We start from the raw sequence: 25,081 nt of genomic DNA, 5'->3' as shown, positions 1-25,081 counted from the left end.
TCTACCTTTTCTTAACTTAAGTTAAAAAAAAATAAAACTTTGACTGGGTATTTGACTTATGTTCGAGTAGCCAAGCTGCTATTCTAAATCCAATTAGTGTCCATATTGTGTATTATGTGTTCTTTCTTCCTCTTGGGGTAAATGTTTTATTAGTCTAGAAGTTTAAAGTCAAGTCTCTCGAATTGTTCAGCGTTATTTCCACAAATGTTTTGCATAACGCGTCTTACTGCTTAAGCTGTCAATTGTTGCTTGATATGACTCTTGTCTTGAGACAAGACACGCTGTATTCAAGTCCATGTGGAAATCTCCGAACGACTTTAAATGTTGCCTTCAAGTGCTACTCCTGAGCCCGTGCTTCTCAGATTCGAAAATAAAGTAGGCGCTTGGAAACTTTTGATCATGAGGCTTAGACCGTAATTTCCGAACCAAAAACACAAGACACATCTTGCTTGTACTATATGCTATAATAACCCCTGAGATATCGCGGAAAATCCGACCTTCGTAATCTAAAGGTATTATAATTCCCGGCACCCCGTGAAGGCGCCACAGATTCTATATGAAGCGGGCGGAGGGCGCGCGAGAGGGGAGGGTGTGACGTCATGGCATGGTGCCCCGTCCATGTTTGGCGGAGGGAAGAAGTTTGTGTTGCTTCGACAAACTCCAGACAGCAGTGGTTTGGGCAACAACCAGAGAGCTAAGGAGAAGCTAAACTGTCTATTTATAACTTCTAATTTAGCTTGTTGGCTTGTCATATCTACGTAACTTTATTTGAAGCTTTATTTAATGCGACTTTGCCTAATTCTTCATCATTTTTATGTTAAGGCTACTGGCAAAGAGTAGATAGAGCGAGCTGTTCTGGATGTATGTCCCATTACAATTAAGTGCAGACGTTAATTACTGTCGTCGGACCGCCCAAGTAACATAACTCCTGGATGTGCTGTCTCTTTTTATTTTATTTTTTGTAGCCTAGTAACAGGCTCTTAACTCTTCGGAGAGTCTAAACTCTTTTCTCGTATGAACCGTGTCGAGGCAGCGAGGGCTCGGGGGCTCCGCCAGCACAGCGGGGCTTCAGGATGAGGTTGCCCCGCGGAGGACGCCTCTTCCTGGCGACGTGCCTCGGCTCGCTCTTCGTTCTCGTGCTCTACTTTCAGAGCATCACCAAGCCAGGTAGGAAGAGAAGACCGCACTCATACTATAATGACTTATTAGGCTATATAACAGCGACACTGCTGTAGATATACAGTGAGGTGCCAATAAAGAAAGTAATAGGCTACTCTAGAGTTTGAAATAGCTTATAGGCTAACAACGAATGATATGCATTGCACTGAAAAATGGCAGCTATAGGAATATTACAGTTCATAGTAATAACAAAGGTAGGCACATATTTAGTGGATAGTTGTACTGCATGCATATCAAATGCAGTTTTTTAGGCTTTTAAATAGGGCTGTATGGCAGTGCCAGGGTTTGCATTTTTATTGAAGACTTTGAGACAATTGGCAACACTGGCACACCTGTGTGTGTGTGTGTGTGTGTGTGTGTGTGTGTGTGTGTGTGTGTGTGTGTGTGTGTGTGTGTGTGTGTGTGTGTGTGTGTGTGTGTGTGTGTGTGTGTGTGTGTGTGTTAATCTGCATGTGCAGAGAGACACACTGATGAAATGTGGATGAAAGGAAGCATGAATAAGCTTGCTTATGTGAATGGTGAACTGTTTTGAAAAGCCCCCTCCAGCCTACCCCCTGCATTCCTGTGCTGAACCCCCCACCCCCAAACCATCCAACCCTCTCTCCTCTCCTCTCTTTACCTCTCCTCCTCCTTTGTTTCCTGGGCTGAGATTGAGCTCCTCCTGGACGTTGAAATACAAATTCTCTGCCTTGGGATAGTATATTGGGTGATGACAGCTTGTGGGAGCACAGCCCAATTTGACAGACATTCGATGAACGAGAAGACGTTTTCCATGTGGATAGTGGATAAGAGAGAATTTAGAGGAACGTGGTGCAGAGAAGACTATTCAGCACAGTTTTTAGTGATATATTGTAGGCCGAGAGGAGCTTGATCGATCTATGTGGGTTTTAGTTAGAAAAAGTGGAAAAGTATTTCAGGTGGACTTGGTGAGACATATTCAAGGCACATAGTGGATTGTCTCCAGTTTTCATACGTGTCATAATCTAGAAAAAAGATAATGATTAATAATTATTGAAACATTTAATCCGATTTGTCTCCAGCACACACACCATAATGGAACAGTCAAAAAGAGTCCTCAGCAATAGATCACCGTTTATAGACCAACACACAATGATTATATGCCAGCTGTTAGTGGCAGGCACACTTAACACATGTAGCCAAACCTACAAGCAAAGCAACACACTTTATACTGTATAGCTCACCCAAAGTGCTACACAGGATAAAAAAGAAAAGGAAGAGAATAGCATTGACCCCTCTAGCAGCTATACTGTACTGCCTGATCTGTCTGGGCTTGTCTTGCTTTACAGCCCCACCAGAAAACATGCAGCCAGGCCACACTTAAAGCATGTTGGAACCACTAGAGCAGGGGTGTCCAAACTTTTTTCACTGAGGGCCACATACAGAAAAATCTACGAAGGGCCGGGCCACTTTGCAAAAATAACACATTTATCAGGACATGTAGCTGCTCTTATGTTTAGTTTCATAGTGTCTTCGTAAATTGTAATCCTTCTTCACGGCAACACTTTCCTTGCAAATTAATTAGAATTTGATTAGGGGCCCCTCTCCAATGTTAGGGCTGACCAAATCATTGACTATTGTTAAATGCCATTCAGACACCCAGTGTTTTCGGCTATTGCCTCCAATGTCCAGCTGGGGGAAAGTAGCCAGCCGAGATCCCAACCCTCCTAGGGGGATCTGGGGGTATGCCCCCCCGGGAGATTTTTTTTTACTTTTTAAAGTGAAATGCATGAATCTGGTGCACTTTGAGAGGAATATTAAGAGGCTTATTCTGAAGAATTTAGTATGAAAAAATTATTTGGAGACACTGTGTCAGATGAATTAGAAGCTATTGAAGGACACATGGATTTAAAAAAAATAAAAAATAAAATATATTTTTAAAATCGGCCGCGGGCCAAAAGAAAGCAGGCCGCAGTTGGCCCGCGGGCCGTAGTTTGGACACCCCTGCACTAGAGAGAGGATGTCAACCATGCACACAGGGCGTCCTTGATTACTGTACTGTTCACCCATTCGTAGATGGTTAGAAAAACCAACACCAAATGTCTTGTTTAGTTCTGTTATCCCGCTCATTTTCATTTCTCACTTCTACTGTGGATTTCAGTGAAGTGACGGAAGACTGAAGCAACCAGACAGTAGTAACTGAACTAATCTGTTGCAGAATGTAACCCATGGGTGTGACAGTATTTAGGATGGATTACTATGTATTAATGGATTACACTTTATTATAATATTGCTAGCCTCATATAGCATAATTGCCTAAATCATATTAACTCTACTTTTACTCTACATTTACTCTATTCTACAACTACTCTACATGTACTTTTCGTTAGCCTAATAGCATAATTGCCTAAGTCATATTTTAAGGGTTATAGAGTAGGGTAAAGTAGATGTAGAGTAGAGTAGTTGTAGGATAGAGTAGATGTAGAGTAAAAGTAGAGTAGAGTAAATATGATTTAGGCAATTATGCTATGAGGCTAACAATATAGAGGAAGATACATTAGTTCTCTTGAGCCTCTTTCACACATACTTCCCGGTAAACTAATGAGAATACATTCCCATCAACACTCAAAGAGTTTAGCTCCAGCCTTCCGGGCATATTCCTCCTGGTAACGTTACTAGGTCTTCAGATGGGAAATGGTCTAGATTTGCTGTACAATCAATTCTAACTTTAATTTACACATGACCCCCTTCCCAAGTTAAATTCAAACTGCTTTTCTTTTTCACCTCACCACTGTTAAGTTGTGGGAGTTGGGTGTGAGTGGTGCCAGTGATTTTAGCGGCTTTGTTTTTTCGATTCTGGTGAGTTCTGTTGGTCTTTTTACTGTGAGGAAGTTGTACCAGGAAACAATGTTAAATGTGAGGACTGATCCAATGAATGAGCAGTATACTGTTGTTAAAATGTTATGTGGTACTGGTGAATAATACTAGCCTGGTCCAACCAGACCATCGTACTTCATTTCATTTGTACAGAAGGTCTGGAAGTGCTGTAATTGGCACACGTTCACTCACTTGGAGGCGGGTGTCTGTCGAAGTTTAAAACTATTGGATCTGCTCAGTGCCACTCTGGATTAGCCAACCAATCGCATCACGTTTGGTCATCACGTGTGTCATGAGCCGGCTTTTGATGGTGCCTTCCAGTTGGACAGGGAACTCGGAAATTTCCGACTTCACTACATATTGTAGTCTATGAATCTACCGGTACCTGGCAACAGTAACTTGTTAGAGCCTAACGTTTAGTTATTTGGACTAGAAAGGTTTTAGGCGTCCATACTTTCGCGAGCAGATGCACTGGAACACAGACAGGTCGGAACTCGGAACTACCAAGTCGGAAATCTCCTTCTTCCGAGTATAAAGGAACGCAGCATTCAACTGAAACTGGAGCGTTCTCAGCCACTCGCTCTGTTCGCTGATTGGACGATTGTAGATTCTCCGGAGGATCTGGGAAATGCGCTGTACACCCAGACTGACTACTGAAGGGAAAATGAAATTTGGCCGGAAGTAGGCGGGCGGGCGGAGCCAGGCTAGAATAATACTGGTGACCAAAAACTATCTAATGAGAAAATGCGACGCAGGTAAAAATCCTCCCCAATGTCTGTTTTCATTCACACTTATGGATCTGAGATGATACTAGATAACTCGCTGCTTGAAGACAGCAGAGCCCTGTTTCAGGTAGCTGGTTTTGAGGCAACCCAGAGTTTGTACGCTCTGAGTTAGTGGAAACTCTCGGTTTTCCGTTTCAGGTAGCAGGTTCAGCGCAACCAAGTGTCAGTTACTGCGGCAACATATGCCGTGGCACTAACCTGCTCAGGAGGTGGTTAGACCTACCCTGAGTTTGTTACGCTGCAGCTCCGACTGAAGAAAGAGTCACTGTTACAACGCGTCCCTTGTACAGTTTAAAGCAAAATCAATCCATAGAAATATCCACCGGGATGTTTTTATCATGTACTGATGATTTTACATTTGATCGATCATTTATCTGATCAGTAGCCTTGTTCTCAGCCCTCGTTCATTCATATAGTGGCCACCTTACACATCGTGAACATGTTCTACATTCAGATTAATAAACCTATTTGTATTGTATGTAGGCCTATATCATTCTTCTTTTTATTAATAGGGATTTTTTAACGTCTGTGCCACTGAACAGATTTATGTCAGGTTGAAATGTAATTCTGCGGCTGCACGCGATCGTTACTGTTCACTTGTGTCATCCCAAAGTCACAGACGAGCCTCGTTAAATAGCCGTATATGAATATAGAAATAATGTAAACTGTGATCACTAGAGGACAAGGAATCTGGTAATACATCAATCAGGCTCTACAATGGAAACTGTCATCTAATGTGTCTGACTCCTCATTTAACCCTTAGGGCCCGTTGGTCCATTTTACGGACATTTCATTTTTCTTTTTTTGGATAATTTTGGCTGTGTTCATGCATATGGCATGAAAACTGGTAAGGAAGTGTATTTTTATATGATAATGTTATTTCCAGCTCAGCTCCTACAGTAAGGCTAAAATACACTGTATACAAACAAGAGTTACATTCAGACTGCTAAGGTCCATAAAACGTCCATTAACACCCATTCAAACACCATTTTTTCAACACACTGCCATTAAAGCATAATTGATGCATTTTTTTATATCTGGGTGTCAATCTGGGCTTCTACCTTGGAATTGATCATTTTTACTACTCCCCACCATGTTACGTCATTATGACCATATTTGGCATATGGAGAAAAAACAGGCTATTTCCACTAGATAGCACTGTCACAATCCCCCCTTCCTCTCCCTTTAGCTTTAACCCTGAGGAGTGTGTGTGTGTGTGTGTGTGTGTGTGTGTGTGTGTGTGTGTGTGTGTGTGTGTGTGTGTGTGTGTGTGTGTGTGTATGTGGGTGTGTGTGCACGTGTGTGTATGTGTGTGTGTGTGTGTGTGTGTGTGTGTGTGTGTGTGTATCCATGACCTATGACATTATGAGCAAAAGGCTAGTGGTTTTCAAGTGGCACTGTTTTCATTTACTCTGAATCCTCCTCCAGAGCTGGGATGTTTCCTCTGACTTTCAGTAGTGGAGAATTCAGTTGGCCCCACCAACACCCATACACAGAGATATACTCCTGCAGCCACTGGAATGGGACAGGGACCCACCTGTTACGCGTTAATGGAGGTTTCAGACACAGTGGTTGCGTTCCGAATCTCATACTCTTTCTTTTTTCTATTCTACATACTACATCCGACGATAAAAAGAATCTAGTTAGGATGCAGTAGGCATACTATTGGGACATACTTTACTCTCTTATTTCATCATAACATTGCGCCTTGATCTTGCCTCTTGCTTTTATATCCGTCGCATCCCCGTTTGTTTTCATATGGAGGCTTCGTCGATGTTACGTAACTTCACGTGCGCACTGGATTGTGGGTCAGAATCGCCCAAATAGGATGCACTTTTCAACACTAACAATCTTGGCCTTATGAAGTAGGACATCCGGGTACTTCTAACCATCCTAAATCTGGCCATAAGAATCGGGACATCCTAAGTGTTTTTTCTACATACTATATAGTAGAAAGTATGCGATTCGGAACGCAACCATTGTCTGTGTCAGATTCCTATTACTCGCTATCAGAATCAGACTCCATCACTGTTTCCAAAGCTTTATGTACTTCTTGTGTAAAGGCTCCCTCCATATTGCCAGGTAAGAAATAACTAGTTCCACAGTTTGCTTTGTATAAACTCTGGTTTCAATGGCAGCTGTGTAAACAGCTCAACGACTTGTTATGTGTCTCTGACGGCTGCACCTTTGATGTGATTGAAGATGGCCCATGTTTTAACTTATTTGAAGCAGTGCACTGCACATGCTTGTGTGTATGGACCTCAGGTAGGTGTGTGTGCTGTGCATTTATACAAAGTCATCTTTAGAGGGATTTTGAACCTCTGCATGAAAAACTACACATGGAACAGAGTGAATGAAAACAGTGCCACTTGAAAACCGCTAGCCTTTTGCTCATAATGTCTAGGTCATGGGGATACACACACACACACACACACACACACACACACACACACACACACACACACACACACACACACACACAGTCTCTCTCATACACACAATGATGCCAATGATGTCCCTGTTACACTGTTCTTGGCCCGTTCACTGTTCACTGTTCACTTCTGGATAATAACAAAAAGAGTGGAAAATGTGCATGGACTGCAGGTGAGGTTCTTTTCCTAACACAAAAATTCAATTTATGATTAGTACTGATGTTGGTTTAAAATTCAAGCCTAAAAAAGTTGGAAAAATATCGATGTATAATATTTTTTATAGCTACCTTTTTCAAAAGTCCATTTTACGTACCTTAGCGGTATGAGTGTCAGTTTATTACACTGTACAAAAACTAATAATGCCTAAATATCTGTGTTGCTGCTCAGCATTGACATATCCCAGGCCTAATAATTCAATACAAAAAAAATTAGTTTGCATGTAGTATATTGAAAATAATAAACATTTTCAGTTTTTTCCTCCAAAATACGATGTCATCATGACCAAAACCTGGCAATTAAAGGGTTAACATCTTTTAAAATTCATGACTATTTTATATTAATAGTTAGGGCAGATGTAGGGGAAAAGAATTGGCAAAAAAAAGTTAAAAAAAAGATTGTATAACATTTTTTATAGCTACCTCAATGAAATGTCCATTTTACGGACCTTAGCGGTACGAGTGTGAGTATTTGACACTGCACAAAAAATAATAATGCCTGAAAATCAGTTTTGCTGCTCATCATTGACACATCACAGGCCTAATAATTCAACACAAAAAAAATTAGTTTGCATGTAGTATATTGAAAATATTTCAGTTTTTCAGTTTTTTTCATCTAAAATACGATGGCATCATGACCAAAACCTGGCATTTAAAGGGTTAACATCTTTTAAAATTCATGAATATTTTATATTAATAGTTAGGGCAGATGTGGGGGAAAAGAATTGGCAAAAAAAAAGTAGAAAAAAATTAATGTATAATATTTTTTATAGCTACCTCAAGGAAATGTCCATTTTACGGACCTTAGCGGTACGAGTGTGAGTATTTGACACTGCACAAAAAATAATAATGCCTGAAAATCAGTTTTGCTGCTCATCATTGACACATCACAGGCCTAATAATTCAACACAAAAAAAATTAGTTTGCATGTAGTATATTGAAAATATTTCAGTTTTTCAGTTTTTTTCATCTAAAATACGATGGCATCATGACCAAAACCTGGCATTTAAAGGGTTAACATCTTTTAAAATTCATGAATATTTTATATTAATAGTTAGGGCAGATGTAGGGGAAAAGAATTGTCAAAAAAAAAGTAGAAAAAAATTAATGTATAATATTTTTTATAGCTACCTCAAGGAAATGTCCATTTTACGGACCTTAGCGGTACGAGTGTGAGTATTTGACACTGCACAAAAAATAATAATGCCTGAAAATCAGTTTTGCTGCTCATCATTGACACATCACAGGCCTAATAATTCAACACAAAAAAAATTAGTTTGCATGTAGTATATTGAAAATATTTCAGTTTTTCAGTTTTTTTCATCTAAAATACGATGGCATCATGACCAAAACCTGGCATTTAAAGGGTTAACATCTTTTAAAATTCATGACTATTTTATATTAATAGTTAGGGCAGATGTGGGGGAAAAGAATTGGCAAAAAAAAAGTAGAAAAAAAATAATGTATAATATTTTTTATAGCTACCTCAATGAAATGTCCATTTTACGGACCTTAGCGGTACAAGTGTGCCTAATATTATAACAGGCCCTAAGGGTTAAAAGAAGCGACAGTCTGTTTACTGCACAGTAGACTATTATAGCTTGACTACATAATACAGCAAATATAAAACACTGTCAGCAATGCTTTGCGGCACCAAACACTTTTGCTGCTGCTGATATGCGTAACTTAATTCTTAAAATAGACTTCCTTCTCATACGGAAGCGTAATGATTCTATTGACAAAAATGTTTCCCCCCGTTGTTTTTCTGAATGGCCGAGGTGATTAGATCAGAGTTATGAGATAATATCCCCGTTAATTCTTCTACATACCTTAAACTCATTCGTTAATATTTCTTACTCTAGTGGGAGGAGCAGAGAAGTTTTTTTTCTTTTTTTTTGAGAAGTGGAGAAGTGGGAGGATCAAGCATTTGTTTCTTCTGTTTCCATGGTGAATCATGTTATCAGCGATCCATTGACGATGGCTTTTACGCACGCGATCAACCCAGAGTGAACACGCTCAGAGTTGATTGACCCAACGCTGATCCACTGTTCTGAAACCCAAAACCCAAAGTTACTCAGCTCTGAGTTGAGCAACTCAGAGCGCAGGATTAAACCCAGAGTATATAAAACCTGCTACCTGAAACAGGGCTCAGTGCATTAATGTGATGACGTAGGGACGAGAGAGGAACTGCTAACTGCAGTAACTGACAGGAAGTTAGCTAAACTGACCATTCTGCTTACTCAACCTTTAAGGTCATATTTATGTAAAAGCGCACAGTTTATTGCTAACTGAACGTTTAACATTGAAATGGCCCTCGTGCTTCCAGTCCACTTGACTTACTGAACTTCATCTCCTTATTAATCCTGATGTTTGAATAGTGGACAGGAAAGCCCAGTGTGTATTATTCTTGTGCTTCTATTGTCAGCCTTCCTGTGCCAACACCCTGGGTTTGGCACTCAGGAAATATATACTAGTGCTATCCAGTTTATTATTATAAACTCATTAGTTAAAGGTGGATTCAGCAATTCTGGAGAATACTTGTTGACAAAATCACTTTTCCGTCCAAATTAGTGAATATGTCCTTACGATCCCGCTACCTGTCCATACTGTGTGTTGCGCAAAAAAAAATGTTGGGGTGTGAATACACAGCCTAGGCTCTGTAAACAAGTATGTGAACAAAGGGGGCCCACTGTAGCTATAGCCACATGCCCGTTTACGGAGCCTAGGCTGTGTATTAACACTACTTCTTTTTGTAATCTTCTATAAGCTGATGTCGTTAGTTCCAACTATTCATATGTGAATACTTGATGTTTCCTTCATGACAGACAACTGAATGTCTTTGGATTTTGTAGTTAGGATATAATAAAACATTTGAATATGTTCCTATCACCTAGTAAAGTATCTTGATTTAAAGTTCTGAGTGTATAGCCGGTCTTTGTGCTGTGTTCTCCTGACCAAGCTGATGGGCCAGAGGAAGTCCACCATGTAATATTCACTGGCCCTATTTACAAAATTGGTCACAGAAAAATTTGCCTTAAGAAGCTTTCCTTATTGGAAAAGTGAGTTTTCTACCTTTTTCTCTGTTAAAATATTTCAAATGTCAAACCCTTTTCCTGACGTGTGCTATTTCCAGTCAGACATGACCATTTGAACAGAAATAGACATGAACTCCCAGTGTTGTGTTTGCTTTTGACAACGCTGGAGTAAGCCTGTCAGCATTAAGAAGATACGTGTAAGTCCACACATGTATAATAATTTAACAGGTCTTTAGCCTTGCTTTTGTGTGTAACACAACCATATTCTACAAAAGACATATAACTTAAGACATGACATTTAATTTGCTTTCATGCCATCAGTTGTCATTACACTGCTTAGCACACAGTGGACTGGAATCCTCATTTGAACGGAATCCATTTTGAATCGGGAATTGAGAATTGATGTTGTGCAAGCATGCGCACAGAGTAGCACTAGGGCTGTGAATCTTTAGAATCCCACAATTCGATTACCATGTGATTTTAACAGTGGTTCAGCTGCTGTGTGAAACAAACAAAGAAGGTTCTGATGTTCTTCAGGCTGTAAAGCACATGCTTCACCTGCTGGCTCTTTGTTCTGCCTCACTCTGTGGGTTGTAACTGTAACTTAATATCCCAACAAACTCTTGATTTCATAAATCCTGAAGACTTCTGGCTTCCTTCTTTTCAAACTGCTAGCAATAAGGACTGATATGAAAAGAGGAAGTTTTAAAGTGGATTTCTATGCAAAGAGCAGAGGTGGAGGCTTGCGTCAGAACACGTTAAAGAGGATGTTGTGGTTTTCAGAGCTTGATGGTCAGACACACTTATTCTCTGATCTGAGTGGTTCTTCTGTTTAAATATGAGAAGCATTTCTCTGTTGCAGTTAGCTGTGATCCATCTGTTCCTGGTAACATGCATACTTGATTTATTTCTGACATTGAATATCTTTTTATTATTTTATAAATAGTTTTTTTGAATTGAGTTCCTGATTATTAAAGCATATTAAAAGCTTTAAAGCTTAGAATGTGTATTAAGGGAACGCAAAAAATCACAAAACTCATGGTTTCGGATTGTATCACGGTTTTTGAGTCACGGAACGGATCATTCTGTGGATCATCAACAACAACAAACAGACAGCAGGAAACCCCCTCACATATCTCAGAGATATCGCCTACACACTGGTAGCATGGAAAAGAAGCATCCACCAGCAGCCGCGCCTAACTCATGCACCAGTGTGCCCCATTGATGGCAAAGCCAATACACATTCATGTGCATGTTGATCTGTGGGGACATAAAAACTGTTTTGTTTTAAATTTAAACATAGCTAAAATAAATTATAAATCCTATCCCAATTAACTATGGTAATGCAGCAATTTATCGCAATTAACAAAAATGTATGTATCTAACTGAAAGCTATTAATTTGTAGGAGATTGACAGCTGGCTGCTGATGTATTTCAGCTCAGCCTGAGCTATGACATCACATTACATTTGGGCGAAACTTCCTGAAGTGAAAAATAAGATGGTTGATTTAGTTATTTCATCCAAAAGTCAGTTGCACTATGGTTTCTTTTGCATTTTTTTTAAATAATATTCAAACTAAACTCTACAAATGAATACTGGGAAGGTGAGAGTAACACTAAAAGGAAGTGCTTCCCCCCCACTACAAAGGCTAGCAGTGATGGTAAAGTCAGCTGGTCTCGTTGCTTTTAAGGCCAGGACACACCAGTCCGACTACCCGAAAATGGAGTTTGCCGATTCAGGCAGCTCCAGTCTTCCCGTCGCGGCCAAAAAAGTGCAAAGAACACACCAAGCCGACTGCTGACTTTCCCTACGCTCTGCGCTTGCGCGGGACGTAATGTCTCCATAACAGCAGACGGTGCTAATCTGTATTGTGGCCCGAAAAAATACGGAAGCCGGAAATGATGGGACGGCTCTCTAGACCGTAAACATAGATATAAATACGTATTTATTTATGGACCATAAAGAGCACAATTTTTAGCAGAAAGTGTCGAGCATGGTGTCGAGCAGTCAACAAGGGTTGATGCATGTGAGTACTCGCTGAACGAAACAAACAAATACATTAAAAGAATGGCTAACTGTTGTTAGCTGTTTGTGCTACCCGCCTCACTTCCGGGCTTCACTGATTCGCTAGCCCTCGACAAATCAAATTGCTCCAACTGAAAGACTGCCCGCCGCCGCCGACATCTACGACGACCGATTTCACGGCACACACCAAACAGATTCGTGTCCCCGCCCCCTCCAGACTCTACGACGGCGATTAACGGGCCGGTGTGTCCGGGCCTTAATTAGCACCATCTCTAGCATTTAGCATGTGGACGGTTTTGACGCCTTTGAATCAAGAAGACAAACATAGAGAGTGTGTTGGCCTGTTTGGCCTGATTACCCTGCTGTATCTTCCTGCCTGAAGCCGTTTACATTCAACACCTCCTATTTTCTCTTTCACTCCCTTTCAGCCGTACTGTAAAACTGACTTTCATACTCCTAAGATCAAAGCTAATTAGCACCGTAGCTTTCCTTCAGCTTGTGGAAACTTCCATTAAGTGGCCCTCATAAAGACACACTTTTATTGCATGCACAATTAGGTGTAATTTAACCTCTTTGAGTCAACATTATTATTGCTACAGAATTCTCTGAGTTTTTTTTACTTGCAGTGGAGGGCAGAGAAATGTGTTGATAATTAAGACAAAGTTGTTTTAACATAAAATAAAAAGTTGTTAACAATGTTTACTTAAAGGTGCAGTGTGTAATATGACATCATCAAGAAAGTTCTAGAATGCAACACTCCCTGGGTAACCCCAACTCTTTCGAATAATAACAGAAGCTACAGTGGCCTTCAAGGACAAGAACAATTCTAAATTTAAAATAATGCACCTGATGACTTCAAGATGGCGGCACTAGGCCTTGGTCCAAAATATGCAGAAATATGGACATATATGAGACCCTTTCTAAGGGAAAAAATAATAATTCAAAACATTTTTTTTCAAACAAAGCAGGCAAAATTTGATCCACTGAACATTTGAACTGCATTTCGAGTATCTTAAAAAGAGTTGTTACAGTGTTAACACCTGCTTATGACTCATAAGATAGTGCTGTGTGTTTATAACGATCCAGGCTAGTATACAGGCCTAATGGAACCTTGTTTAGTGTAGGGATATAACATTAACATGCCTGATAAACACCAGGCTTGCTGATCCAGGCTCAACATTGGCCTGTTAGTGTGCGTAGTCAGACACACTTTTCTGATACGTTTCAGTATTGTTTCACTTCCTGGGTCTGAGAGGAAGTGGTGGCTGTCTGCTTGCATGTGATATAGAACACACAGATCACGGATACAATGTGGTTTATGACAATCAGAATAGAGAAGCCCCTGACATGTGTTTCTCCGTTTAAAAGGATTAGATGACACATGTTGATGCATTATAAAGAAAAACATTACTGAGTTCAACTTTTCAACTGAATATAGAGCGGCTAATTAAAGAGAAGCTCCAGGCTGCCTGATATCCTAGATACCTTTATGTACTGTAGGCTTATAGTCAAGTTTACATATACAGTTACAAATCCACAAATCCATTGTGTGTAACAGAGCAAGACACAAGGACTCAGTCCAGCTATTAACAAGATCACACATTCACACCCATGTATACACTCAGATTGTTTAAAACAACCCTTTATATAAAACCTAAGTGAGTGACTCACTCAAAAACCCCATGAAGTCTGAACCCAGAATAGATGGGAATGCTGTAAAGACTAACACTGCTTGGAAATGACAAACTACATGAATTCCCTATTCTTTACAAATGTACAGTATTGTTCATATGTCATGATACCAAAATTGTAATAGTTGATTTCAATACCAGTGAAATTTCACGGTTCTCGGTGCCCAATTAATTAACACATTAAAAAAAATATATGAATCCCATGTACTTCAACATACACTACTTTCTCAAAAACATTTTAAACATTATAAGAAAACATTGGCATGTAGCTTTCAAGTAAAAAAATAAACAAATATTAACATTTCAAAAAACAAGTGGCGTATCCAATTCCCTAGCTTCATGGGAAGAAGAGCCTCCGCACGTGTGTGTTGACCTACTTCCAGCTTCCTGAGGAAGTTTTCAGAAGGCTTTAGCTGCGTGAGATGGCTGGGAGCTGCAGTGCTGTTGACTGTAGAGTGTAGACACCTCATCCATTTAGATTCACTTCTACCTGGAACGCACATCTGTCTGTGAACCAGGCATGGTGGGCTGGAAAATGCTTCATTTGAAATCATTGTGATTTCAAGGTTTGAAGTGTTCTTGAAATCTGAACACACTACTGGAAAATGGTTTGCTTTTCAAGACAGGACACATATCTTTCTATTGTGTTTTAATGTTTAGTATTTTTGTTGGGGTTGCAGTGGCGAAGTGTTTAAGGGGATAGTCCTCTGGGGTGTGGGGTCGGAGGTTTTGATCCCACGCCTACCCGCCACATGTTGAAGAGTTTCCCTGGGCAAGACACTGAACCCCACATTGCTCCTGATGGTTCAGAGAGCGCCTTGCATGACGGCTACTGACATCAGTGTATGAGTGTGTGTATGAATGGGTGAATGTGGTAAGAAATGTAAAGCTTTTGGGGCTGAGAAAATCTGCTAAAAATCGCTATATAAGTCTAGTACAATTACCCTTTTTAGTGTTTTTTTTATATTGTTTTTTTTCTTCTGGAAAATCCATGTTTTTCTTCAAATGCTTTATTAGGTGCTTGCCAATATACAGTACATTATATGAAAACACCTTCCATTTTACAGAGGGCAATGTATTAAAACATAAAAACATTTTTATTCCCCCCATATCATTTAAAGCTTTAGGGCCCTTGGAAAAAGTAGAACTTTTATCTTGAAAGGGCTGGAAAAGACGTGCTTTGATTTTACTCTTGAAAAACCTTTCCACGTAAGTCTGATAAATGATCAAAGTGATGTGAGTCTTTCTATGTGGTGTTGCTTTGAGCATGGTCCAGATAGACTAGGATGTGTATCAGTGTTTTGGTCATATGATGTGGCACAGATTGAGCCAGAGGAAGTGGAGAGGATTTGGATGGTTTTATGTGAGCTCAGGCAGAGAGCAGGGGACAGGAAGAGGCTGAGTCATGATGACAGTATTGTCTCTTATGAAGCAGCACACTCTACTTTTATTTGCTCAGTCACCACTTCTCCAATTACTCTCCTTTTCATCTTCTGTTTACTTTGTAATAGAAGGAAGCAGTTGTGATTTCACACTTTGATTTTTTTTTCGATTTGCATCTCGACCAAGAGTTTGTTAAAAAAAAAGACAGAGTTTGAAAGGCAAGGCAAGTTTATTTCTATAGCACAATTCAGACACAAGGCCATTCAAAGTGCTTTACAGGGGCAAGATTAAAATACATAATACACATTAGAAAAGCAAATTAATAGAAATAAAACATTTAAAAGCTAATGAATTGAAAAAGAATATTGAAATACAATAAAAAAGCTGAAAGAGATTTTATTCCATTTGGGTGCCATTTTTAAATCAGTGAAAGTTGAGTTGTATTTACTTGCTATGAGCTCAGTAGGAGGAAGAGGAACAGTGGGAGAGAATGAGGCTCTCAGGCTCCATCTTTCATTCCATACATTCATAGCAAAAAACTTCAACTGATCTGCTTTCCATATGACGGTATGGGAGTTTTTTTTTCATCATTCCACATAAACCCTCTTTCAAGTGGTCTTGCTCTCACTGAAATACATCCAGCACAACCCCCCCCCCCCCACACACACACACACACACACACTCACTCTCCACAGACATCTCACTCCACATTTTTGTCAGATGTAAAGCAACCCCTACACATTGATAGGCCACATATGTATAACAAATCACATTTATGGCTCACTTCCACTGTGTACAGAGCCAAACAGTGACTGGGTGGGAGGGTGTTTGGAAAGGCTTGGACGAGGGTGGAGAGGCGATTACAAGGTCTCACCATGCACACACAGCCTCCAATAGGTCCATCGTTACACAAACATACATTATACAGCCCAGGCATTGTTCTAACCCACAGCTAGAACAATGCCTTTTTTTTTTACTTTATTAGAGATTTTGGAGAGACAGAGTTGAAATGGGGCAAAGAGGGGAAGACATGCTGAGAACTGACCACTGAACACTTTTTATCTGCAATGATTGTGCATATATGACGATAAACCATCTTGAATCTTGAATAATTGTTTGATTGTGCCTAGGGCTGCAACTAACGATTATTCTGATAATCGATTAATCTGTCGATTATTTTCTCGATTAATCGATTGTTAATCGATTAGTGTTTTGGTCCGTAAAATGTCAGAAAATGGTGAAAAATGTTGATCAATTTTCCAAAGCCCATGTTGATGTCCTCAAATGTATTGTTATATCCAACACACACGGATATTTCAGTTTACTGTCTTAACGGGATTAAAGAAACCAGAATATATTCACATTTGAGAAGCTGAAATCGGAGAATTTGGACATTTTTTATTCAAAAATTACTCAAGACGATTAATCGATTATCAAAATAGTTGGCGATTATTTTAATAATAGATTAATAATCGATTCATCGATTAATCGTTGCAGCTCTAATTGTGCCATGGTACCAAACTGGTAGTGGATTGTGCTATCCAAATCTGTTTTGTTTTGCCAATGAGTCCTCCAGTTTAATGTGTTGCTGTTATAATATGATAGCTTAATGCTACTGTTCACATCAAGAAGCACATATTTAGAGGGGAGAAAAGTTTCAGCTAGAGCAACAAGAGAGGCATAACTTATGAACGAGTTAAGAGGGAGAGTTTGGGAAGGAACACGCTGTTCCTATAGGAATCTAGAAATGAGAAAGAGGAGGGATCTATCATGTCATGACAGGCACAACCAGAGAGCAGAGAGTTGGAAAGTTGGCTCTTGACTGACCGGCCCCATAGCGACGTATGCTGCTCTTTATTGTGTCATTTAAACCTCTGTGCACAGTGTGGGATTTCTCACTCTGGAACTACTTTAAAGCGTATGAAAAAAGCAAAGGTATTAAAGGCAACAGAGCACACACCAGAGCACACACTGTGAAATTTGCATCAGCCATTTTTCTTTTTTGTTGACATACTGTATAACTCGTAACAGATTTACTCTGGTTGGAATACTTTACACATTGTTTCTTTTAACATGAATTCTGTGTTAAAGATACAATGATGGAAAGAGAAGAGAAGACGTTTTTAAAAATGTATTTGTCTTTGTAACTGTAGAATCTGACGTGAAGACGGACAGCAGACCAGGGAAGAGCAGGAGAAGTCCATTGCAGAGCCTCTACAATGGAGACCAGGTGAGCACACACACACACACACACACACACACACACACACACACACACACACACACACAAAACATCCATTTATTAAACTTTAATGAATCTCTGCCTTCACCAGCTTTGTCACGATTTAATAACAACTGAAAACACAATCCCTGCAATGCCTGCCAGCTGCATGGCTCTATGGATGAAATTGTCATTCAGTTGGTTAGCCTACCACTCGATTGCACCAATTGTAAAGACTTGAATAGAAAAATGTAAAATCATCCGATACTTCGATTTGTGAGCAAATACCTCCAAATCTAATAACATTCCCATCAGCTGTACTTTGTGTTTGGTTAATTAACAAATGTTAGCATGCTAACAGAGAACCTTTTGCTAAACATCAGCATTATAGATAGATAGATAGAGTTTTTTGGCCATAGAAGGAAGCTATTTGTAACGGAAAACACAAATCAAGCCCACTGCACTGCATTGAAGACAGGCAGACACAGTGGGAAGGGTAAGTGCAAAATGAAGCATTAAGCAGATAAAGAGCTGAAAGATATTTTCGACAAAAAATTGTTAGAAATGAATCAAATGTCTTTCTCCTTGTGCTACAGCAGCTGGAGTCTGTGGAGGCTCAGAGGACTCTGTCAGGCCGCAGGGAGCTGCTGGAACAGGCCTGTCTCACCCACACCAGGAAGAGACAGGTGCTCTCACCTGAAGATCTCAAACATCTTATAGTGGATGATCAACACAGCCTCATTTACTGCTACGTGCCCAAGGTTGGTTTACATGAGATTACGTAGTGTGTGTGTGTGTGTGTGTGTGTGTGGGGGGGGACATGAGCTAAAGATGTGTTTAGAAAAAGAGACAGGTGCATGCTGGAATTCTAAAATCAACTGCTAGTTAAAGGTGGAGTCAGCCATTCTGGAGTATGTTCAAGCATTTCTCCAGAATTAGTGACGTCTCCTTCAGTTATTGTATTTTGGCTGATTTGGCAAAAACCTGGAGGTCCTTCTCAGTCACATGTGAACTCGCATATGTGTCAAATATTTTCGTATTCAATGTGATTTCCACTTTCAAGGAATATCATTACCTCCAATGTTCTTTGCTAATAAACCACCACACATCTTCTTAGGAGCCTAAAATAAACGTACCTTTATGGGTGCCAATTTGTTGAATTTGAACAAATATAGGCAAAAACTGAACTGAACTGGGCTCAAGCTGCAGCCCACACGCATTATACATCCTGTTGACAAAGAGAGGGCTGGGTGGTGCAGATGTCCTGATTTTATCTTTGCTACCACGGCTCTAGACTAACATTTTCACTAGTAGCACTGATGCAACCAACTTTCTCAGTTAGTGGCACAAGCACACAATTTGGTGCACCCCTCCTTTTCTTGTACAATGTATTAATCTGAACTTGCATGCTGATGAATATTTGTCACAGCCTATCCCAGTTTTGCAGCAGCCGTATGTAAAGACCGAGAGTGAAATTGGTGTCACCATCCATCATAAATGATAGGCAGGGGGCGTGGGCAACTTTATCATTTTATCTGTCTTTTTTCAGAGATTGTCCGATATCACTCCTATTTATATTTTTTAACAAGAACTTGAACCGGTGTACCTAATAAAGTGGCCGGTGAGTATATATTGTACTTCCAGCCATGTCATTTTCATTGAAGCCAATATACATCACTGTCTAAATGTTTCAATGGTTTTAACTCTTTTTAGCAGTTTGTTGTGTATTTGATGTATTTGCATTATACATTGCGTTTGTGTTGTTGATTTTGCTGTGCATTGTTTTGTTTGACTCAACGTCATTAGAAATGAGGTTCATCCCTCAATGATCTCTCCAGTAAAAATACATCTACTTTTGTATGTTTTGTGGATTTCCAAAAGGCTTTTGATTGGGTTAATAGAGATCTGCTTGCCTTAAAGCTTTTAAAAGCAGGTGTGGATGGTACATTCTATCAAGCTCTAAAGTCACTGTATAGTTCCTCAGTTGCATGTGTTCAGGTAAATGATTTCCAAACTGACTGGTTTAAAACACCCTTTCGTGTTAAACAGGGTGATGTCCTGTCCCCTAGTTTGTTTTCTCTTTATATAAATGACCTGGCTTTTGAAATCAAGAATGCTAATTTAGGTATACATTTGAATGATTTGACTGTGGGTACTCTGTTGTACGCGGATGATATCGTTCTGCTGGCTGAATCGGAGGATGATTTACAGAATATGTTAAACTTAGTAAAGACCTGGTGTTGCAGATGGAGGCTGTCTATAAATCACAGTAAAACACAGATAATTCATTTTCGAAAAAAGGGTGTCCCAAGAAGTGAGAACATCTTTACTTTTTCTGATATGCCATTAGAAAATACATCTGTTTATAAATATTTAGGTTTTCCACTTGATGAATTTATGAATTATGAAAATGGAATTAAACTCCTGGCTGATTCAGCTGGCAGAGCTTTGGGTTCTGTTGTTAACAAGTTAAAAATATGTAAAGACCTTGGTTATTCTACTTACTCTCAATTGTATGATGCATGTGTTTCTCCCATTGTGAATTATGCTGCTGGGGTATGGGGATTTAAAGAAAGAAGGATTTCAGATGCAGTACAAAATAGAGCTATACGTTGTTTTCTGGGTATTCATAAATATGTTCCCTCTTTGGCTGCTCAGGGTGACATGGGTTGGATGCCTGGTACAATAAGGAGAAAGTGTGATATGATTAGACTGTGGAATCGTTTTATTAATATGTCAGATGACAGGATCAATAAGAAGGTTTTCCTTTGGAGTAAAGTTCAGAACTCTCCATGGGCTGCAGAGATTCATGCTATCTTGGAAGAAGACGATTTTCAGTATATCTACAGAAATAATTTATCATGCAACATCAACAAAATTAGAAAAAAGTTACTTGTCGCGTTCAATGAAAAATGGTTAAATGATATAATGTTAAAACCAAAATTACGGACATCAAGCATAATTATGAAACAGAATTATATGTTAAAACCATTTTACCAAGAAATCAGAGATCCTTGATTGCCCAATTAAGAATGGGAATCCTTCCCCTGGCACTTGAGGTTGGCAGATTTAAGAACATCCCAGAGGAACAGAGACTGTGTGAACTGTGTGACCTAGGAGAAGTGGAGAATGAATCTCATTTTCTTTTATACTGTCCCTTCTATGATGAACTGAGAGAACCTTTTGTAAATGAACTGTTTGCTCAAAACCCTGAAATATTTTGGAGTAATGATGATGTCAGGATGGAATGTTTGTTTACCTTTAATGTTTATAAGTTGGCCTCTTTTGTTACTAAAGCCTGGATGAAACGTCAGGATGGTTTATATCGTTAATGTTATTATTGTTTAGCATCTATTTTTGGTTTTTGGTCTGTCTGTGTTTTATAATGGTGTCTTGTAAGCCCTTGTGGGCTGGGTATGCTAATGCATGACACAATAATAAAATATTCAATCAATCAATCAATCATATAGGTTTAGTGAATGAGTTGCAAGTTTGTTGCAGTGCATACAAATACTACACCTCTCCATTGTTGTTTTACTTCCAGGTGGCGTGCACCAATTGGAAGCGTGTCCTCATGGTGCTCACCAGTGACGGCCGCTACAGCGACCCCCTGGCCATCCCCGCTAACGAGGCCCACGTGGCGGGGAACCTCCGCACGCTGTCCGAGTTCTCTGTCTCTGAGATCAACCAGCGCCTCCGCAGCTACCTCAAGTTCATCTTTGTGCGCGAGCCCTTCGAGCGCCTGGTGTCCGCCTACAGGAACAAGTTCACGCGCAGCTACAACACCGCCTTCCACAAGCGCTACGGGACGAAAATCATCCGCCGGCACCGGCCCGACCCCGAGCCCCGGGCCCTGGAGGAAGGCAGCGACGTGGGCTTCCATGAGTTTGTCCATTACCTGGTGGACCCTCGCACACAGAGGGAGGAGCCCTTCAACGAGCACTGGGAGCGGGTTCACTCTCTCTGCCACCCCTGCCTCATCCACTACGATGTGGTGGGGAAGTACGAGACCCTGGAACCAGACGCCCAGGCTGTGCTCAGGTTGGCCGGGGTGGATGGCACGCTTCAGTTTCCAATGTCTGGTAAGAGCACCAGGACTGACAGCAACATGGCAGCAAACTTCTTCAAGCACATCAGTCCTTTCTATCAGAAGAAACTGTTGAACCTGTATCGTATGGACTTCCTGCTCTTTAACTACTCCACACCTGAGTACATGAGGACTCCATGAGGGCCAGACAACAGTGTGGTCTTAGTTTACCCATTTCCATCATCTTTAGACTTCTTGTTAGTGAGGATACTTTTTCACTTTTTGGTTGCCTTGGACTCCTGCACGATGGTCATCCATTCCCAGGGTGGTCCGTGACAAGCACTGACTGCTGACAGAGAACAATTTGGATTTTCTGATTTCAGTGAAGGGAACCAAATGTCGTCCTGAGAAGTGTGACAGTTTATGAAATAACCTATGGATTATCAGTCATATTTGTGTATTCTTTGGGGACGTTAAGCAGAACAGAATACAGCAGGTAACTTCCTAAATATTTTTGAATATGAACGTCTTCTTGAGCGGGCGGCACTACGAAAACCAAATGAAAAATGGCAAAAGCAAAAAACCAAAGTGGATTCATATGTTTGCGTTCAATATATTTATTCTCCTTTGCTCGGTGTAGTAATGTTGTAGAAAAGCTAGGTCGCCTTGGAAACTATTAAGCCCCTGTCCAAAATACCTTTTTTACGCGTTTGTGACACAGTCAAAACAGAGTTTTCAAAGATCTCCAGCCTAATGGGCTGATCTCTAACTGTGTTTTTCACCGTTCTTGTGTAGATGGAAGGCCAAATATCTAACAATACGCTTTTCTGATTGCCAGAAAGGATTTGAAATAGTCCAATCTCTGTATTGAACAGGCAGATCTGATTTCCACTGAGTAGGGGGCCAGCCCTGCGTCATATTAAACAAATAGGTCCTGTCTGTAGGGGCTTCACCTTCAGTTAGAATTCAGTATTTATTCTTTGTCTGCCTGAGAGCCATTTCCCACCTAGAAATGACAATGGCTGCCCACCACACTGACCCCACTGGTTGTGTCTCAGAGCACTTATATGAGCCATACATGACAGTCACAGTGCTGAGGAGCAGGTTCTCCTCTTGCTTTGTAACACAGTTGACTGTCAGACAGAACAAAGCACCTAACAGTAAAGGATCTCTGGATGGCATGTATTTATGTATGTCAGTGCATACAGTATTTATTGTTACTCATGTGGTAGTAAGGATTTGGATCACCATTTTGTGAAAAATTAATATTATTTTCAGAATTTTATTTTCATTTTTTTTTGTGCAGAAAAAGTAACTTGCTGTCTTTGCTATGGCACATGAACTTATGCCATGAAAATAGGCATTCTGGACTATTCAGAAACCAGAAAATCTACCATCAAATCCCCTTAGCTTGTCTTGTTTCACATGCCCTCAGCAATCAATGACACTATGTAAATTCAAGGGGAAACTTGGAGTGACTCTTTGACTCCAGTGGAAGCTTGCTGCCATCCTCTCCTTCTATCGCTGTCTGTATTTAGCTGTGGGCAGGTAGACTGAACAAACAAGCACATAGCTGTGGTGAGGGGCTGGTCCGGCCCCTGCTCTGAGCCACCCTTGTGAGGGGGGAATGCAGGACACCAAGGGGTTAATCCAGCCTACAGTCATCTCCACTGCACCACCTTGTTCAAGCAAACGGGAAGGGAATTTATGGTAAATAATACGGAGGTGAATGTAGGAAAGTATGTATTAATGGCCTCTAGTGCCAAAATATCCAGTTTGAACAAATCAAGTCTTTATACAGTTAGGATTTCCACTGATTTTGTACACATCACATCACAAAGTGTCTTGAATATGTGCTGGGAGGAATTGCTGCAAATGTTTGAAAAGTTATTTAAAAACCTTTTGTGGCTCTAAAGGGAGATGTATGAAGTGATGGTTGAGCCTGGAGGAAATTTTAGGGGGGGAAAAAATTCAGGCAGTGTGGAGTTAGAAAGAAGTATGTAGCCTCCATCTTTGTGGCTACTGCATAGCATATTAACTGCTGCTAAAAAAGCCTGTTACATTGTGGCCGTCAAGAAAAAAGGGAATGAATAAGAAAGACAATATACAACTATACCATATTTTTAGAGACACACAATGTGATTAGTGTTAAGAGTACCTTTTTTAAGACTGGTATATCTTGAAACTAAAAACATTACATATATTTACATTTTGTAAACATATTTTACAAAATCGAGACAACACCCGTGAAGCAGCAGAACTAGTGTATGCCCTTTCCAATGATTCCCCACACTTTTCATTGTACACAACAACCTGGTCGGTCATCTAACCTGGATACATTGGGAAACAGTTGCTGCTAGGATTCATCTGAACTAACCAGGGACTGTGTTTATTCCACATTTCGTTAGCCTCATAGCATAATTGCCTAAATCATATTTACTCTACTTTTACTCTACATCTACTCTACTTAATCTACTTTCCGTTAGCCTAATAGCATAAATAATATTTTAAGGGTTATAGAGTAGGGTAAAGTAGATGTAGAGTAGATGTAGATTAGAGTAAAAGTAGAGTAGAGTATATATGATTTAGGAAATTATGCTATGAGGCTAACGATTTCTTTAATAAAATATTTCATCTTAAAGAATACTGTCAGACAGGCCAAGGCAGGCTCACTCTGGAAACTTATGTTTTTTTTGCATGTAGTCGTGCTTTGAAAAGTGCAATATCTGTGTGAGTATCTGTAATGTGTTTTTAAATGTCTTTATAAGTGACTTCCTTCTTTCATTCAAGCCTTACATTTTTGGATTACAGGGTTTTCATATTAACGCTCACTGTGATGCATTTGCAAGATGTGACTTGCCAAAAAAAACAACAACTATAGAATAATATAATTCAAAGGGATAAACATACTGTACAGCTTTTTAAAATGCCCAGACACTGCTGTGTGTACAACAAGCTAGATCAGACAATATACCGCTTTTTTCCTGTAGAAATTCTTGAGTCAGACCAGAGTGACTTGGTGAGTCATTTGTGCAATAAAATGAATGGAGCACAACCTGAAAGAATCTCTGCAACAGTTTCCTTTTGACATCAAACTGTGAATGTGAAAACTTACCAACAACCAATGTGATAAGTGACTGGCTGGTTCAACACGTTTACTGTCAAGTTTCAACAAATACAGCAGAATAGAGAGAGAGAAAGTGTGTGTGTGTGTGTGTTTTTCTTTCTCATTTCACAATTAAAATTCAAACT

The 25,081-nt window shown here is 40.0% G+C and overlaps 1 protein-coding gene across 1 annotated transcript; it reads left to right on the top strand.

Annotated features, from left to right (window-relative positions):
* The first annotated feature begins 673 nt into the window (after positions 1 to 673).
* Positions 674 to 24,984, top strand: LOC307253119 (carbohydrate sulfotransferase 11-like). The gene is made up of 4 exons (XM_080030996.1): positions 674 to 1,167; positions 17,735 to 17,811; positions 18,399 to 18,563; positions 21,347 to 24,984. Exons 1-4 carry the CDS (start codon positions 1,074 to 1,076, stop codon positions 22,028 to 22,030), a joined length of 1,020 nt encoding a protein of 339 aa, XP_079887122.1. The 5' UTR covers positions 674 to 1,073; the 3' UTR covers positions 22,031 to 24,984.
* Positions 24,985 to 25,081: the final 97 nt, after the last annotated feature.

Source organism: Ammodytes marinus, assembly GCF_949987685.1.
Source record: "Ammodytes marinus genome assembly, chromosome: 7".
In the NCBI taxonomy this organism is placed as follows: Eukaryota; Metazoa; Chordata; class Actinopteri; order Uranoscopiformes; family Ammodytidae; genus Ammodytes; species Ammodytes marinus.
Note: the sequence above shows the minus strand (reverse complement) of the source record. Positions and strands in the feature narration are given on the sequence as shown.